General features: G+C 41.8%; 1 protein-coding gene across 1 annotated transcript in view; it reads right to left on the reverse strand.

Annotated features, from left to right (window-relative positions):
• Positions 1-6,967, reverse strand: part of SLC15A1 (solute carrier family 15 member 1) — a 43,943-nt gene extending 36,976 nt beyond the window's left edge. Inside the window, exon 1 of the mRNA XM_027828545.3 lies at positions 6,298-6,967. Coding sequence (XP_027684346.2) covers positions 6,298-6,301 — 4 coding nt within the window. The 5' untranslated portion in view covers positions 6,302-6,967. The remainder of the gene's footprint in view (positions 1-6,297) is intronic.
• Between the last annotated feature and the right edge of the window lie 11,625 nt (positions 6,968-18,592).

Genomic DNA, 18,592 nt, shown 5'->3' on the forward strand with positions numbered 1-18,592 from the left:
ACAAAGAGAAACATAAGTGGATATCAAGGTACCCATGCTAAAGATTACGTCTGTCCATAATATTATCCCTGAATATTTTTACATGTTGATGTTTCCAGAACACCTGCAGCATTGTGTTATTTGCTATACAATATCTCCAGCAATTATTATTCTTTTAAACATATGTATTTATGTTTGTGATATTTTGACCTAAATAGGAAGAAAAAAGAACAATAAAAGAAGTGTAGCTCTCTGAATTCTACAGGCACTGAAAGGAGGCCTTAGCTTTCAAATTCAAAAGCGTAAAAGGTAAAATAATTCTAGTATATAACCAGTGGATGCAAGGGGGGGATGGAGCACAGGACCAGTAATTCACTCTCCATGGTCTTTTTGTCTGCTGACCACTCTGCTGGAGACAGCATAAGGCTGCTGAGTCTTCTCTGGGACTACTGCTATGAAACCAGACGGGGATTCCCGTCTTTACAGATTCTAGGGAGCTGCAAGCCTGAAAGGCTACCATCCTTGCATCCCCTGTGGAGTCCCTAAGCCTCATTTGAGGGAAGGCTCTTAGGAAAACTCCATGAGATAAACTGGCAGAATTTCCTGGGCCATGGTGGTACCTCTGGAAATCAGTCAACACTAATGTTTATGGCTCTGACTTACTTCTTGACCATTTCTAAACTAAGTCTCAGGGATTCACTCTCCTTCACCAGGGAAGCTGATCAAGTTCTTGAATGCACCAGAGCAAAGATTTTCAAAATGAGAGCCTAACGTTGTGCTACTAAGTCCATATTTAGGCACCTAAATAATTGGCCTGATTTTCCAAAGTGTTGAGCAGCACCCAGCAGTCCCATTGACTTCAGTGGCAGCTCAGCACTTTAAAAAAAATCACTTTATGTGTTGGTGGCATCAGTTTTTGTTTTATGGAGCCCTCACTGTCCTTGACTTTAAAAATGTTTACTTTAACTTGTTTTTAAGACTAACTTCCATTAAACTGACTGTGTATCCATCTTTTCCAGAACTGTTGGGGACATGAATGACAGTTCATCTGGCACAGAGTATTACTTTCAGGGTGAGGGATTCTCTGGCTTTTGGTGTGAAGAAGTTCATTAACTATTTAAAATTTTCCCCTCATTGGGCATTTTTTCAGTAAGGTCAGACCCAAAGAGGCCAGAAAGTATTTCCAGTTTGTATCATCATCCTTGATTCTGTCTTGTAAAATATACTAAAGGAATGTATTATTTTAATGGCAATGTGGCTATAATTTTTTCCCACATTTTCTGCAAAATGAACTGCATGACTAACTTATTTTCACTGCAGCGGAATATTTCCCAAAGAGCAATCTATACTACTTTCACCTCATCATTGCCAAAATATTTTTAACGTATTAGACAAATAATACCTGTTTAAAGCAAAAAGACATGAAATATCTTTAATCTTCTAGTTAAGCACTGAATCTGTCTGAACTGGTTAATTACAGATGGATTAATCCTTTGAGAAAAACACACCATCCAAGCATCTGCTTGGAGTATCCATTTAACATTCAATACCATTCAATACCAGGCTGGTGGAAAGCATGAAAATTCCAACTCCCATTAGCATTAATGTGACCATTGTACTCTGGCTCAATGAGACCAATCCCAAGAAAAAGTTAGGTCCTGCTTTAGAAATGTGCAAAGTTTCTAGAATCTCTGGGCCAACGATTAAAAACTCAAATCAGAAACAGATGTCATGTCCCTACACTCTTACGGTAACTCTTAAACATATCTAGGGCCGAGACAAATTCTTAGTGAAAATATATCAAGGAAGAAAGGAAGGTATTTGGAGCAAAGTGATCACATGATCCCAAATTTGAAATGGGCAGCTCTTCTCAGAAGAAAATCTTTGAAATTACTGAAAAATTAAATGTATTTGATTTAGATGAGGTGACAATAATTCCCCCCCTAAAGTATTAATCAATTTAGATAGGGAAAAGTAGGTTTTTGTTGACTATGAAACACCTATTGGATACACAACTGCTGGGGCAGAGGACCCTGATTTGAATTTTTTTTTCTATAATTAAATAAAAAACTGCTAGTACAACATTAAGATTGCACTGATTACATAAAAGTCAAGGAAAGTTAAGGTTTTTAAACAAATATTAACTCAGGCACATGGCACATCCCACAGCAAATGTTTTGTGGTACAGCATACCAATTTAGCAAGAAAAACAGAAATAGTACCACATAAATATAAGGTGGGAGTTAGCAGTGCTGTGTGAACCTTTTTGAAATTTGGACTATAAAACCTTAATGTAATCTCTTTTTTTTTAATTTAAATTTCCTAGTTTTGTAGCCAAGGAGAAATTGTGTTCAGTTTGTGTTCAACTGATTTCTATAACAGAGATGAACATGGTTTGTCTTTTGCTCACTTTCAGCTAAACTATATTACTGGTTTAGCAACACCAGTGCCAGTTATGGGTAATTTTCATACTGTAGACAAAAGAGCACACCTTCAATTGTTCCAATAATACATGTGCAAGGTAGACTTGATGCCCTCACTCAGCAGGGCTGGGGGCCAAAAGGCATAATGACTACTCCTTTCCCTACTAGGGTCAGAAAGGTGAGGCGGTCAGATTAATGACTTGCTTCCTAGGAACTGCTCCCCGACCCTTTACTTAAATTTCCTGGAGTCTGGAGGCCCAAATGCATTTTGAGTTGCAAAACCTGGAAGCCTGAGAAATCTGAACTGAATGTGTGATCTAATGACCACACAAACACAACATTGGGGCCGGGGGGTGGGGGGTGGGTGGGCGGTATATGGGTGCAGGAGCTTTCAGGTTAAGAGACAGCAGATAAATAACTTTTTATGAAAAAAACACCTACTGCTTGAATTATACATGCAAACACAGTGCTCTTCTTCTAAAGGAAACTACCTCTAGGCTTAATGAGATTTCCCACTGTGAAAGCTCAGTACTTAATTTTCAAACTTTGTTAATTTTTCCCCCAAATCTAATAAAGTGCCCATTTAGCACTATTTACATGCCAAGATTCAACATTCATGTGTCTTTACATTTATATGTGTTTTTTATATGAAACGGGTTTTTTGCTTGCTTGTTTTTTAAAGCTCACCTAAACAATGCCTGAAAATATTTTGCTCAAATTGTCTTTAGAAAACTACCTTTAGTCAAGATCAGACAAAGAAAGTTCATCTGAAAAGGTGAAGTTTTCAGAAAGTTATGAGCATGTGAAAGAAGGGGCTTATGGCAAAGGAACCTGCAATCTTCAGTATTGTGTCTATAGCTTTCAATGCTAAGTAAATGGTAAAAAAAAATAATAGTAATCAGAATTACAATTAGATCAGTTTAATATTACTGGTTTAGGAGTGCTTATTCTTTAGTCAAATTTCAATATAATTTGCACATTTGGGGTATTTGAACTTCATGTTTCTCTGAAGACCCTTTTCTTTTGGGAAATCTTTTTCAGATCCAGATGCAGTTAATAGGTGACTGGGTCAAGGTGAATAATATTTCTCTTCTTTGGCGATTAATTCTAATTTAGCCAGACAATAGGTAATTTTAATTAAGAACAAAAATGGGATCTTTCATCCTAATACCTATCTAAGGATTGCTATAGCATTTCTTGATGTATATTATTGTAAGGAATTATCTAAATTATGTAAAAATTAATAAAATGGTGTCCTTTAATTTTCCCTATTGGCTCCAAACTTTGCAATACATTAACATGCAAAATCATCAACCATTCTGAAATTACTACCATATTACACTACCTAAACACAATCGGTTGCATTAAAGAGCCACAGCCCTAACACATAAATCTTGGGGAGGGAAAGGATTGGTCAGATTCCGGATTATTTTAGTAGTTTTGTATAGGTAACACACCCAATTGTAGATGATGCACCGGGATGCTCTGGCCTAGGTCGTAAAAGCAAAAAGAAATCATCAGTATATTTCCCAGAAAATTTCCCTCTCTGATTTGCACAGTATAGGTTGGCTGAGATTTTTAATTAACTTCTTTATTCAATTTCTTTGCCACTTATTTTATTTTTTTATGATTTTTCCCTGCTGATAGTGTTGTATTAGTTCTGAAAGGGACTGGTCAAGGTATGAAAGCTTAGCCACTATATTAAGAGGAGCAGCTACCCTTGCATTGAGACAAGGTCCCCAGTTTGGGCGAGCTCCACTCCACCCCCACTACACCCTACGGAGCTCCCTCTAGGCCCTTCAGTGGGAGGCCGGTGCCCCGGAGTACCAAGCAGCGCTGGCTGGGTTTCCTCCACAGCTTTCCGCACGCCCAGCCTCAGGAGCTTCCAGCGGACCAAACAAAGTAGGGGAGCGCGATGAAGCAAGGAGCCTTCTTGCAAAAGCTGACTGTGCCCCAGTCTCGCCACAAGCACTGAGCGAACAGCGGCCCCAAGGGATTTCCTCTTTAGTCAAATTTCAGTCTGCCTTTCCCTGGCTGCAGCCAGGCACACACGCGCCCTATTACTCACTGCCATGAGGGCAGGGGACCGGACTGGATGACCTCTTGAGGTCCCTTCCAGTCCTATGATTCTACCCAGCCTTGCGCTTGTGTAAAGCCCTGGGTCCTCCTGCATCGCCCGCAGGAATCCGAAGGCGGGCACTTTGGAGTTGCATCACTGGTGGCCCTGTGACCCGAAAGACCTGGCGTGGGCAGGACCGAGAGCAGCAGGCCAGGCGGCTCCATCCCCACCCGGCTGGAATAACTAGCGCCTGGCCTGGGCGCTCGCACCGCTTTCCTCAGTGGGTGTCCGAGCACCACCCCGCCTCCCTGCTGGCTGCCTGAAAGCAGCAGGTGAAGCAAAGGCTAGGGCGGTACCTTGCCAGGGCGCGCTCTGGTTCCCTGAGCAGCCCGGCCACAGCTGTGTTACAGCAGCACACGTGCGGCTGCCAGGGGCACCCCGCCACGCGCTGCGGGGGCCGGCACTGGAGTCACAAAGTGGGGTCACACAAGAATAAACTGCTTGAGCAGTCGGACGCTGCTGGCGGAGAACAAGCCCAGCGAGGAGGAGGAAGAGCAACTAGACACTACAGATCCCCAAGCAGAAACCTGATCCCCCAAGTGCAGCGCTCTATAGCCCCTGCGCCTCCCCAACCCGGCACCCCCGCTCCAGGAGCAGCGCTCTATAGCCCCTGCGCCTCCCCAACCCTGCACCCCCGCTCCAAGAGCAGCGCTCTATAGCCCCTGCGCCTCCCCAACCCGACACCCCCGCTCCAAGAGCAGCGCTCTATAGCCCCTGCGCCTCCCCAACCCTGCACCCCCGCTCCAAGAGCAGCGCTCTATAGCCCCTGCGCCTCCCCAACCCGGCACCCCCGCTCCAAGAGCAGCGCTCTATAGCCCCTGCGCCTCCCCAACCCGGCACCCCCGCTCCAAGAGCAGCGCTCTATAGCCCCTGCGCCTCCCCAACCCGGCACCCCCGCTCCAAGAGCAGCGCTCTATAGCCCCTGCGCCTCCCCAACCCTGCACCCCCGCTCCAAGAGCAGCGCTCTATAGCCCCTGCGCCTCCCCAACCCGACACCCCCGCTCCAAGAGCAGCGCTCTATAGCCCCTGCGCCTCCCCAACCCGGCACCCCCGCTCCAAGAGCAGCGCTCTATAGCCCCTGCGCCTCCCCAACCCTGCACCCCCGCTCCAAGAGCAGCGCTCTATAGCCCCTGCGCCTCCCCAACCCGACACCCCCGCTCCAAGAGCAGCGCTCTATAGCCCCTGCGCCTCCCCAACCCGGCACCCCCGCTCCAAGAGCAGCGCTCTATAGCCCCTGCGCCTCCCCAACCCGGCACCCCCGCTCCAAGAGCAGCGCTCTATAGCCCCTGCGCCTCCCCAACCCGGCACCCTCGCTCCAAGAGCAGCGCTCTATAGCCCCTGCGCCTCCCCAACCCGGCACCCCCGCTCCAAGAGCAGCGCTCTATAGCCCCTGCGCCTCCCCAACCCGGCACCCCCGCTCCAAGAGCAGCGCTCTATAGCCCCTGCGCCTCCCCAACCCGGCACCCCCGCTCCTAGAGCAGCGCTCTATAGCCCCTGCGCCTCCCCAACCCGGCACCCCCGCTCCAAGAGCAGCGCTCTATAGCCCCTGCGCCTCCCCAACCCGGCACCCCAAGAGCAGAGACCTGCAGCGGCCACTAACCTGCAGAATGCCTCCCAAAGCCCCCACTCCAGTCCGTAGGGGCTACACTAAGGATGACTTTGGCTCTTTCTCCCCCATAACCCTCCCCCCTAATTCCCCGCAGAGCCTCCAGCCCACCTGCCCCAGCAACCTTCCTCATCTCCCAGTTCTGTGGAGCTCCCGCCCCCACCACCTACCCATTGGGGCTCCCGCGCTGCTGCGGCTGCTCTCCTGACTGGGAAAGTCCTGTGCGGTATGGGAAGGAGGCGATGGCGAGGGCTTTTCTTTAAAAGTGTTCTGCTTGGCCGGACGCCAAGCCCTACCCAAGGACCTGGGCAGGAGCGGCAGAGGTACAAGCAGTGTCTCTCCACAGCAGCGAGCCAGGCGGGAGGAGTCACTCAGAGCCTCAGGGCCGGGGGCAGGTCTCTGCACCAGACCAGTGTGGAAACGCTGAGGGAAGAGTAAAGCTTTGAGAGTGTCCCTTATTCTGTCACTTCAGCTGAAGGGAAATGAGAAGCACAGAAGACTGGAGCAGACATTAGGGCCTTCTTAAGATTAGGTTAAGCAAATATTTTTAAGGCTAGAGAATGACCCCCGGGGTTGGGAGTGGGGGGAAGACCCTTAGAGGAAGAGGAGGAATGAAAAGAAGCCCCAGCAGTAATCAGAGAGATGGGGGGACATGGATACACAAATCAAGGGGCAATGTGAGAGACTACAGAGAGGGAATGAAGGGGGATAGAAAGCTGGGTGTGGGGAATGGGGAGAAATAATAGATAGGAGGGAGAAATGGATAGAGCAGTGGAAAGGTTGAACTGTTGGTGCAGTTGAGGGGTTGGAGAAATATTGCCACAGAACAAGAAGAAAGGAAAAGAGATGAGGCGGGTGTATGTGAAAAGGGAACCGGATAGAGAGGGGGAGACAGATAAAGGAAGAGGGACTAACAGTGAAGTGAGGGATTCAAATGTGAAAAAATAATCATGTGAGAGAAAGAGAAGGAGGGAGGAAGCAGAATTACAAAACATCATTTGAGTGAGACAAAGTGGGTGAGGTAATATACTGGACCAGTTTCCGCTGGTGGAAGAGACAAACTTTCTAGCTACACAGAGCTCTTCAGGTCTGGAAAAAGTCAGACCTATTTCTGTGTGTAAAGAATGGCTCTGTGTAGCTTGAAAGCTGGTCTCTTCCACCAACAGAGGTTGGTCCAATAAAAGATATTACCTCACCCACCTTGTCTCTCTCATATCCTGGGACCAACATGGCTACAATAACATTGCAAGCAAAATAAAATCTGTCTTGAAGAAACATGAGAGAGGAACAATTTTAGGGTGGCAGATAAAAACACTCTAAACCTTTTTTATGGTACAAACCAAAAATTTGTCTGAGTGAAAACGTAGACACTGAAAAAAATTGGCAAGAAAATAAGAAAAAAGGGGAGAGTTGGCAGACAAAAGGAAGTACAAACATGGGAGCCTGTAAGTAGTCATTCTTTTTAATTTATGGAAAGTTTGATGTCAAATGTACGTATGTACAAGCACAACACACATACACGCATGCACACGCGCACGCACACACACACACACATTCAACAGCATACATTTCTTTCTACTATGCTTGTTGACTGACTACTGGGACTATGTTGGGGCTCAGTCCTGGTTAGAAAATGCAAACAGTTCCTGTGCCAACAACCTGGCCAGTTTTGAAATTGGAACTAGAAAATATAAAATGTGTATTTGAGTAGATTATGCTTTAGTTTGACAACAGAGACACATTCACTTCTGAATATTCTTTTGGTTAGTCTTATCTTTTAAAAAGTTATTGCTCTACCTGCCTTTGATTTTGTCCTTTTGACTCAGCTAACTTTTAATTAGCATAACTCAATCTGAAAGTGCTGAGACAGTTGGTCACAATCTTTCTATCTTTCTCTTCCAGCATCTTTTCACTTTTTAAAGCTTAAACCACGACATTTGAATAGTGAAATATGAAAACTAACGGCCAGTCTGCAATAACCTTAATTCCACAGAATAGTACCATAACTATACTTCACAAGTAGCACTTTTTACTTCAATGGAGTTACTTGTGGTGTAAGGTACTATTAAAAATAGTAAGGGTATCACAATCTGGCCATAGTTAGAGACCTCAGGCTACGAAGGTAGAGATATGTTCTTTTTGTCCTAGTATTAATTTATCCTGGGTAAACTGGCACCAGAGATTGATGATGATGTTTTTTGTTTTGTTTTGTTTTTCCCAACCTTCTCCTCTTTCCCAAGTGTTAACTATTTCACTTCTGTACTGTTTCCTCTGATATTAGGCATATATGGCCAAGATTGTGTGCCTCAATTTAGGGGTACCCAATATGAGACACTTGAAACAGGCTTGATTTTCAGAAAATGCTGATCACACAACCTCTGAAAATCAGGCCTCTTTAAGGTGTCTCAGTATGGCCACCCAAAAACTGAGGTGTCCAAAGTAGTAGTCACTTTTGAAAATCATGGCCATTTAAAAAAAATTAACCCTTTTCTCAGTTGAAAAATGAATAGTGTCAATTAAGAATATAAGTACTTCTTCACACAATGCAATGTGGATCACATTGAAAGGGAATGTTGTGAAGGCCAAAACTATACCAGGGTTAAAAAACGAATTAGGTAAGTTCATGGACGATAGGTCCATCAATGGCTATTAACCAAGATAGTCAAGGACACAACCCCATGCTCTGGATGTCCCTAGCCTCTGACCTCCAGAAGCTGGGAGTGAACAACAGGGGATATGATTGCCTGTTTTGTTCATTCCCTCTGAAGCACCTGGCCTGGCCATTGTCAGAAGACAGGATACTGGGCTATTGGTCAGACCCAATAAGACTGGTCTTATGTTGTTCTTATGAAAGATGTGCAAAAAAACATTAACTCACTTGCAACTACTTTAGTTTCCTGGCACTCAACAATAGCTATGGAGTTTGCATTGAGCTAATGTCTTTGAGTATTGAGCTGAAGAATAATGAAAACATGTTTGTGGCTGCTGATGCTTGTGGTCTCTAATGATGACATATCTATAGATACAATTTGTGGTTGTGAGTTACTGCTGCTTCTATAGCCTCGTCTATAAACTGCTAGTTAGTTTTAAGGGAAGCAAATCAACGTAATTCTGTGGGAATGTTGAGATTAGTATAGAAATATATGATATCCTGATGTGCACTGCAAAGCCAAATACAACTAATGTATAGACATGACCCTAGAAGATAAGGATATTTTAAAAAATAACCATGTGCTTAAGTTGCTAGCAAGAGCTAAGCCACTGAACAGTAGTGTTAGCATCGGGAGCAGGCTGGGGAAGCAGCATATGACTACCCTGGCCCTTAAACTCTGAAGGTGTTTAGAAGGATTACAGAAACAGAGCCATTGGGAGATTATGTTGTGCTAGATTTTCATGAAGGAGGAGGCAACTGCCATTTGAGGCTAGGAAGGCCTGCATGGTGGGCTGCACCCTAGTGGGGTTTATGAACTCTGCATGACACACACACATTCCCTTCATGCAGAATGGATTTAATAATTCTTATTTGACTTTTGAATAAGTTGTTTGTTTCTTGCGAGCTATTCAGTCAAAGGCAACTTGCCAAGAGCCTAAAGGCTACTCCCAATTAGCATAAAGTAAGGAGACTGCAGTCATTTTTAATATGGTGATTCAGCCTATGATGATTACACGTCTCAAACCACTTGGATCAACAGAATATTTGTATGTTGCAAGCTGCAATAACTACAGAACGCACCTCCGTATTACAGATGAGTGCTACTGTGAGCTACAGTATAGAGCTACAATGTACAGGCCCACCCTTGATTTAATTCAACTGGTTCTGATGGATTGCTCCATGTGTTTGTGTGGAGGTAACCTACTTGAAAGGAAACTCTGAACTCCGTCATAATGTTAATTACCCACATGGTCATTTGAATGACCTAAGCAATCAGTCTAGGGCTCTTACAAACCTATTTTATAAAACCTTGCAGATTAAGACTTAAAGAATGAATGCATAGTGATGGGACGTTTATATGGTGCACCCCTGGAAAAAGCATTCAAAAATAAAAACCCAAACTAATTTAATATAGTCCTGAGAATTTGAGCAGTACATGGCTCCTTCTACATCTAAAGCAGCCAGAACGCACGAGCACTTCAAGTGACACAGCTTCATGCAACATGTGGACTGAAAACAAAATATATAGGACTTCTTTCTAACATGGCCTTGTTGACTAAGCCAGCAAAACAAGCAACCAACTAAGTGAGATGCCAAGCCTCTAAAGGCTCACCCACATACAGAAATAATTTATCATGTACCATTTCTGAGAAATTAAAGAAAAAATAGCATGCAATCAGGAATGCAATTTCTCTCCAGCCATTAGATATGGCCACTTACTCTTCCATGTGAACAAGGGTGAGTAATAATTGTTGCTATTTTCTATCAGGCTCTAAGCACACTAGAATAGGAAGTACGGAACCCCAGGTTCATCTGCTTAGATACAATTTATGGAAAAGCAAAGAAACCAATAGCTCCTCAGATATTTGTTTCTGAAAGTGCTAGGTAACTATGGAAAATGAAAGTGGGAGTTGGGGGAAATCAATTTTTGGTTAATAATTTAAGAGCATTGGGCTGCTGTTCATGATATCTTTGAACACCGAGAACTCCCTTTTTCATGAGATCCTTACAGCTGTAGGATTTATACAGACAATGGATCAAATTGTGCTCTCAGTTACGCTGGTGTAGCTGTGGAGTAATTCTATTGACATCTGTGGAGCTAAGCTAATTTGTATTTATGTCAGTTTCAGTGAGAGCAGAATATGGTCTAAAAGGATTTAGACCATATTCTGCTCTCACTGTCCATGTCCATGTCGTTGTGTGGACAGGGTCACTCCCTTGGTCCCACAAGCCAGACATGAAGCAGCAGTGGTGGCCTGGGATGGAGTGAATTGAGCCAGGCCCCAATCCCTACCAGGGGCCGACGATCGGTTAGACACCTCCCTTCCTGGCCCATCACTTCTCCCTACCACTAGCTGGCATGCCAACTCCCTGCCTCCCTCCAGAATGGGACCAACCTCTTAACCACCCCACCCCCAAGCAGCCACGGACTCAGCGGGGAGGTGGAAGCAGTGATGCCATCACATCTTTGGCCCTCCTCACCCCTCAGATTTTTCTGAAATGACTCCCCAGGTTGGGAGAGGACTTTTGAATGCTAGCACCAAAGAGAAGCAGAATCCCATGGAACTCAGAACCAACATGAGATTGGGAAGATTTGATGTAATTGCTTTGGACAACATTAGGTTTCAAGATTGAAGTATGAATTACTCTTTGTGGTTACAAACTGTTAGAAGGTACAGTATGTGATTTTTGTAAAAGACTGTGTAGGTTTTAGTTACAAGTTAGTTCTCTCTAAAATGATATCCTGGCACAAACAGCATGTTCAGCTGCAGGGTGGAAGTTTTTACTGATGGGTTACTTCAGTTTGTCATTAAATTAGGTGCCATAAAATATCACTCAGTTTTAACATTTATTAAAGTCAGTAAGATTGTTCTCTGTTTTCATGTCTCATCACAGGAAGGGACTTTAACATTTCAGAGAGGAGGGGGTTAATCTGTAAAGTGTTTTTTTTTTAAATGTGCTAATTATTGTTCAAGGACTGACTCATTTTAAGGTGGACCAAGTCAGTCCCAGTATAAATCCAAGAGTATTACAGGAAATGAGGATAGTAATGTTTTCACTTATAATTTTAGAATATGTTCCATTTTTTCTAAAAGATTCTGTAGTTGTTTTATGACTTAGCATTTTAGATTAAAAACTGACAATAATAAGCACAGAGAAAACACCAGGTCTGTAGATGTCAAGGCAAGGAGTGGGGTAAATTGGTAAGGTGCACTTGCAAGGTCTGATGTAAGTTCTGAGAACAAACAGAGGTAGGGGAATGCTTGTGGTTTCCTGGATTCTTTTCTAATTTTTATCTTTGTAAGCAATAGCTGGTTTGACAAATCACTATTGCTGTGCTGTAAGAGAAAGGATATTTGTTTAAATAGCTGATTTGGACAGTGAGCTAATCCTATTATAGGCAGTGATGATGGATATCTATACAAGTATTTCTATGGCCCTCATCACTGCAATAATTGAACAGCCTCCACCGCCAAGCATTTATGGATTTATCCTCACAAGTGTTATTGTCACCATTTTACAGATAAGAAACAGCAGAAGAGAGAAATTAAGTGATTTGTCCAACAAAGCCTTACACATAATGGACACCCTTTCTAGTACAACTGATGCATTCAGCAAAGAGTGGGAACATTATTTTACTACAACTAGAAAAGAAGATACAATGGACTCTTCTATGGTCATCCACTACCATAAAATTAGTTTGCATTTTGTTCTTTGCAAGACATGCACAAGGTTACCAGAGCCAGTGGGAGTTAGCTTGCATGGTTATTAAAAAGGGCGCTATTGCAGCAAATAGCATAAAATAGCAAAGTGGAATCTGCCTTGAGCTTTATTTAATGCAATACAGACTAGCCATAGCAGCCAAGTTTTGTGCAGCCCCATGTGTGTCACTTTATGTAAATTGTTTAACAAGGTCATTTGCATAGCTTCAACTAAGTTACATATAACCATATGGTAACAGGGTGTACTGGCTCTTTAAGCCAAGGCTCCATGGTCAACAGGAGCATTGGAGTTGGGTATGAACTGTGGGGTTGTGATGATGGATGTTGTGTTTAGGACACTGAGGACTACTTTGAATTACTTTGGGCTACTGATCCAGTTTCAGGGGAGGGCTGATGATTACCCTGAGAAAAACTATAGGCCACTTCTGTAGGCCCCGATGAGATAGCGACATGGAAACACCTCTGGCCACAAGAGGGAGCCAGGGGAGTGTGTCCCCACTACACATACACTCCGTCTTTAAAAAATATTGTGTGGATATAGTGTTTGTGCAGGCCTGGTGAATGAAACCATTGCTTTTATTCACAGGGCAGCAACAGGGCAAGCTTCCCATACATACTTTCATGCCAGTGTTCCTCAACCTTGATATGGAGGGAATTTCTTCTAACGGGCCATTTGGTCTCTAAGGCTCATGATGTTCCTGGCCTCTCTGGTAAAGTCTTCCAATTAGCACAAAGTGTGGTGGTGCATTTGTGGGAGCTAGAGCTAAGACCCAGTCATTTCATATAGAGGTCAACTAACATCCATTAGATGGGATTTTTAATTCCTGTTGAGTTAATCTGGATTCATATGGGTGACCTACAGATGACAGGCCCTGTAGAACATTAGCAATGTTGTCCTAAGGAACCCAATAAGTACTAATGTTACACCCTGGAGAATGAGACTCACTTTCTGGAAAGTCACTTTTATTAATCAAATTCTGACCTTTTTTGAACTTGCACAGGTAGAGTCCTCTTGTCTCTGGTGTAATAAGCAAAGTCTCCCTCATACTGCTCAGTCTCCTTCAGACAAATCCAATAATAAATATCATAGCCTGTTCTTAAAAAGGACAGCTATCAGTAACCAAAATGAAAATACTTCAAATATAACAATAAAACATATTTAAAATACAATGTTTTGCAATATAAAATCATTTTAACAGTTATGCAATTAAAAAAATTAATCATGATTAATCGAACAATTAAAAAAATTAATTGCCCAAATAATCACGCTGTTAAACAATAATAGAATACCATTTATTAAATATTTTTGGATGTTTTCCACATTTTCAAATATATTTATTTCAATTTCAACACAGAATACAAAGTATACAGTGCTCACTTTATATTTATATTTTATTATAAATATTGACACTGTAAAAATAAAAGAAATAGTATTTTTCAATTCACATAATACAAGTACTGTAGTGCAATCTCTTTATCATGAAAGTTGAACTTACAAATGTAGAATTATGCACAAAAACAACCCTGTATTCAAAAATAAAACAATGTCAAATTTTAGAGCCTACAAGTCCACTCAGGCCTACTTCTTGTTCAGCCAGTTGCTCAGACAAACAAGTTTGTTTAGATGTGCAGGAGACAATGTTGCCCGCTTCTTGTTTACAATGTCACCTGAAAGTGAGAACAGGCATTCTTATGGCACTGTTGTAGCCATTTACATGCCAGATGTGCTAAAGATTCATATGTCCCTTTGTACTTCAACCACCATTCCAGAGGATGTGTCCATGCTGATGATGGATTCTGCTCGATAACAATCCAAAGCAGTGCAGACCAACATGTTCATTTTCATTATCTGAGTCAGATGTCACCAGCAGAAGGTTGATTTTCTTTTTTGGTGGTTCGGGTTTTGTAGTTTCTGTATTGGACGGTTGCACTGCTAATGTTCTACAGAGCCTGTCAGCTGTAGGTCACCCATATGAAAGTGTTCTTAAAATGAACAACATGCTGCATCATCATCCGAGACTGCTATAACATGAAATATATGGCAGAATGAGGGTAAAACACAGAGCAGGAGACATACAATTGTTCAGGAGTTCAGTTACGAATTTAATTAATACATTATTTTTTTAACAAGTGTCATCAACATGGAAGCATGTCCTCTGGAAAAGTGGCCAAAGCTTGAAATGACGTACAAATGTTTAGCATATCTGGTATGTAAATATCCTGCAATGCCGGCTACAAAAGTGCCAGGCGAACGCCTGTTCTCACTTTCAGGTGATATTGTAATTAAGAAGTGGGCAGCATTATTTCCTGTGAATGTAAACAAACTTGTTGTCTTAGCAATTGGCTGAACAAGAAGTAGGATTGAGTGGACTTGTAGGTGCTAAAGTTTTACTTTTTTTTGTTTTTGAGTGTCGTTATATAACAAAAAAAATCTACATTTGTAAATTGCACTTTCACAATAAAGAGATTGCACAACAGTACTTGTATGAGGTGAATTGAAAAATACTATTTCTTTTATCATTTTTACAGTGCAAATATTTGTAATAAAAATAATATAAAGTGAGCACTGTACACTTTGCATTCTGTGTTGTAATTGAAATCAATATATTTGAAAATGTAGAAAAACATCCAAAAATATTTAATACATTTCAATTGGTATTTTATTGTTTAACAGTGCGATTAAAACTGTGATTAATCATGGTTAATTTTTTTAAATCGTGATTAATTTTTTTGAGGTAATCACATGAGTTAACTGCAATTAATCGACAGCCCTAACAATTATCCCAGGGACCTCATATTAACATATATGGGTTTGAATTCTCAACCTTCATATTCACAGCACAAACCTCTTCAATTGCAGCTATAAGAGTGAAGATGGGGGAAGATATGTTGTTAGCCTCTATGAGGACGATTGCATAAATGGAGAAAACACATACACTACCACTGAATTACACAACTATTTGTGAATTAGCACTAGAATGTTGGGTACCAGGATTCCAGTGTTCTCTCCATAACCCTGGGAACAGAGTATGGTAGTGGCTAGAGACAAAATTGCCAAGTGTAACAACACTTATGTCTGGGTCATCTGCAGGGGCTGAACCTGGGATCTGTGGCTCTAAAATGGGTGAATCATAATTATATCTCCCCTAAGGGATTCTTAATAGTTGTGATGTACAGCAAAACATTAAGAGTTGTCAGGAGAAGAGCTGGAATTAGAAGTCATGGGCTCTTGTCTCATAGCTCATCACACCTTTCCCTGGATTAAAGGGTATTGTGTGAACAAGTCTGTTTTCCTCCTTTCTCCCAGACTTCTCTGATTGTGCAGGAACGTATGAATATCCTGCAATGTGAGATGTGTGCCACCCATCAAGTCTGACTAGCATGCTTATAATGGAAATTGATGGTTTATATGCTCCAATAAATAAATTAATTGTTAAAGAATGTGAGGCAGTGGCAAATAAATTAGGGAAATAGTTGTGGTGTGCATGTATAATGCCACCAAGCACTAGAATTTTAACTTGTGTGAGGCAGCATAGCTCTTTTGCCTTCAGCAGAGCTACATTACTTCACACAGCTGCGAATCTGGCCACAAGTATCTTCTTGGAGTTTCTCTTTAAGAAACAAAGGCACAAAGCAGACCATTTCAATTTCAACAGCACTGAATCTGAACAAGAAATGGAAATGTATTTTCAAATAAGCCAGGAAGTTTTCTCTCAGAATTTTCATCATGGTGTTATTGCAAACAACTTAGACTGATATGGTACCAGCCCTGAACCTTGGTATGGAGGTTAGGGAGTATATACCCCAAACCTCTCTGGTATGTAAGCACGTCAGTTCACTGGAGGTACATTGGAGGTTCCCCAAAAAGGTATTGCATGAATGAATGTCACATATTTGATTTTTCATGTGGTTCATATTGTTATTCTGTCATTGCCTCAAAAATTGTCATCCTTTATAAAGGATCCTACTAGGGTACTTCTTCCTGACAAAAATGCAAAATTGTAAGGCCCCTTGCTATGTAGATTCTTGACTTAGAAATGTGGTGGCTGTTTGTGTGGATTAAGATTATTGAAAACATTGTCACAAGTGCAGTATAAAATGAAAAATCTAAAAACTCCTAAATTATTCACTTCTTTAGTCATGTATATATTTTTAATGCATTCTGCACAATTCTTTATACACCCACAATGGTAAACAACGAAGACTGCAACTGTAATATTACTTAGAAATATGAAGTGACATTTGTTTCTCAGGGATCCCATAAAAAGGAACAACATAAAGCAAGGTAAGCCACTGTTTATAGTTTATAAACAAGCAGCAATAGGCTAAATTAAATGGACACAATCAAATTAAAAAAATCCAAAAACGTTTCACCTACTTTTCTTTACAAGTATCACCCAAGATCACCAAAACTGAAATGTTAGAGATTCGCCCCTTCCCCCCAGTTTGTTTATTTGATTTGATCTTGTTTTATGTATGATCATTTTCACTTCAATGGTACTTTATTAGCATGATAAGATATAAGGCTTGCCAATGGGGAAAAAGACAGACCCATGCAGGTCTCTGTCAGAGATAGGTGAAATCTGCCAGAGATGAGACTCCAGACTATGTGGTTTTATCCTGTATCCATTTTTCATTCCTGATTTAGTGGCAGATTGGTGTGTAGCTTGCTGCTATCTTTGCTAGCTCTTGTTTTTCTCCTATAATTAGGCAGTTTTTCTGCATCAGTTTTTCATGAAAAACATTTTATAATTTCTGATAATATGAGGAAATTCTCACATTCCCTTGTATTTTGGACACTGGAGTAGAAACTGTTTCTCTTTCTCACCCTCTTCTCTGTCATAGTGATTTTACAGTCATTTTGTCACTGACTTTGGACTGTAGTTTGTGCATCCCCTTTTTCACCTCTTGGCTTCAGTCACAGGTTTTGTATTTAGTGAGAGTCTGGCTTTGTTTTCACAGTTAGATAGGCTGCTAGTGTGAAAGTTTTGTTCTAGGGATCTGTAGCAAATACAACTTGTTGCTGTTTTTTATTTGTTCCCCCAGTGGCTCAAAGATGGGTGTTTTAGGTGTCAATTTACAATCTTGAGCATGTTTTGGTTTTGGATATAGTTCTCTGTTATTTACAGTTGTTGAATCCAGAGAATGGATTTAATTTTTGATCCTCAAGGTCAGTCCGTCAGACTTAGAGGCCAACCACCGACTAGATGTCAGGACGTTGTATGCAGGGACATGACGAGGCTGGGCTTCATGGAGGAACAAGCAATGGGCAGGAATGAATTGCAACTCTGCATATGCTCCCCATGTCTACAAAGATGTTTTGGGATACAGAAAGAGAGAGTTTTTTTTGCAATGGAGGGAGTGTTTGCTATTTTGGCTGAGATAGAATTAGAAATTGAATGGGTTTTTCCATCTGTTGGTTAGTAGTGGGAATCAATCCACTTCTGATCTGTAACCATTGTTGCTGGAGTGCCTATTGGGTAACCCCCTCGCCCCCCAATCATTTTACTTTCAGATAGCGGAATGGGTTGGATTATACTGTCAAATAGTTTTACAGGAGGGTAGTATTTATCTAGTAGTTTGCTTATGGTATATGGTGTAATGCCCCACAGTGCATTATCTTGTAATATTTTTATATCCAGATTGAGGTTCCATGATGTATTTGTTATGAGACTCAGGTATGCATAATCTAGGGCATGTTCAGTTTTCATATTACTGTAATAACAGTTTAAAAGACAAAATATACTAATTTCCCCCTGTTTGGATGAGCCTTTCACCTAGCAACAGGGAAAGAACCAGGGCAGGTATAAGTGTCTGAAGCAACTCATATTAACTCATATTGTGAAAATGACTAGATTTCAAGTTGATGAATTAGGACATTCAGAAGAGTATTCTCAGGGCAAAAACAATAAGACAGTGGAATTCAGACTGAACCCATGGGAGAAGCTGTGAGCTAATCTATGTCTGATGGAATTCATCTGGCTTTCTGGGCACCTAAACTGCCCCTGGCTCTGATTCTGAATAGCAATGTATTCTGCCATTGATATGGTACTTTTATTCATTCAGCGCAGCAATAGCATATTCATTGTC

Source organism: Chelonia mydas, chromosome 1 (assembly GCF_015237465.2).
Source record: "Chelonia mydas isolate rCheMyd1 chromosome 1, rCheMyd1.pri.v2, whole genome shotgun sequence".
Classification (NCBI taxonomy): Eukaryota; Metazoa; Chordata; order Testudines; family Cheloniidae; genus Chelonia; species Chelonia mydas.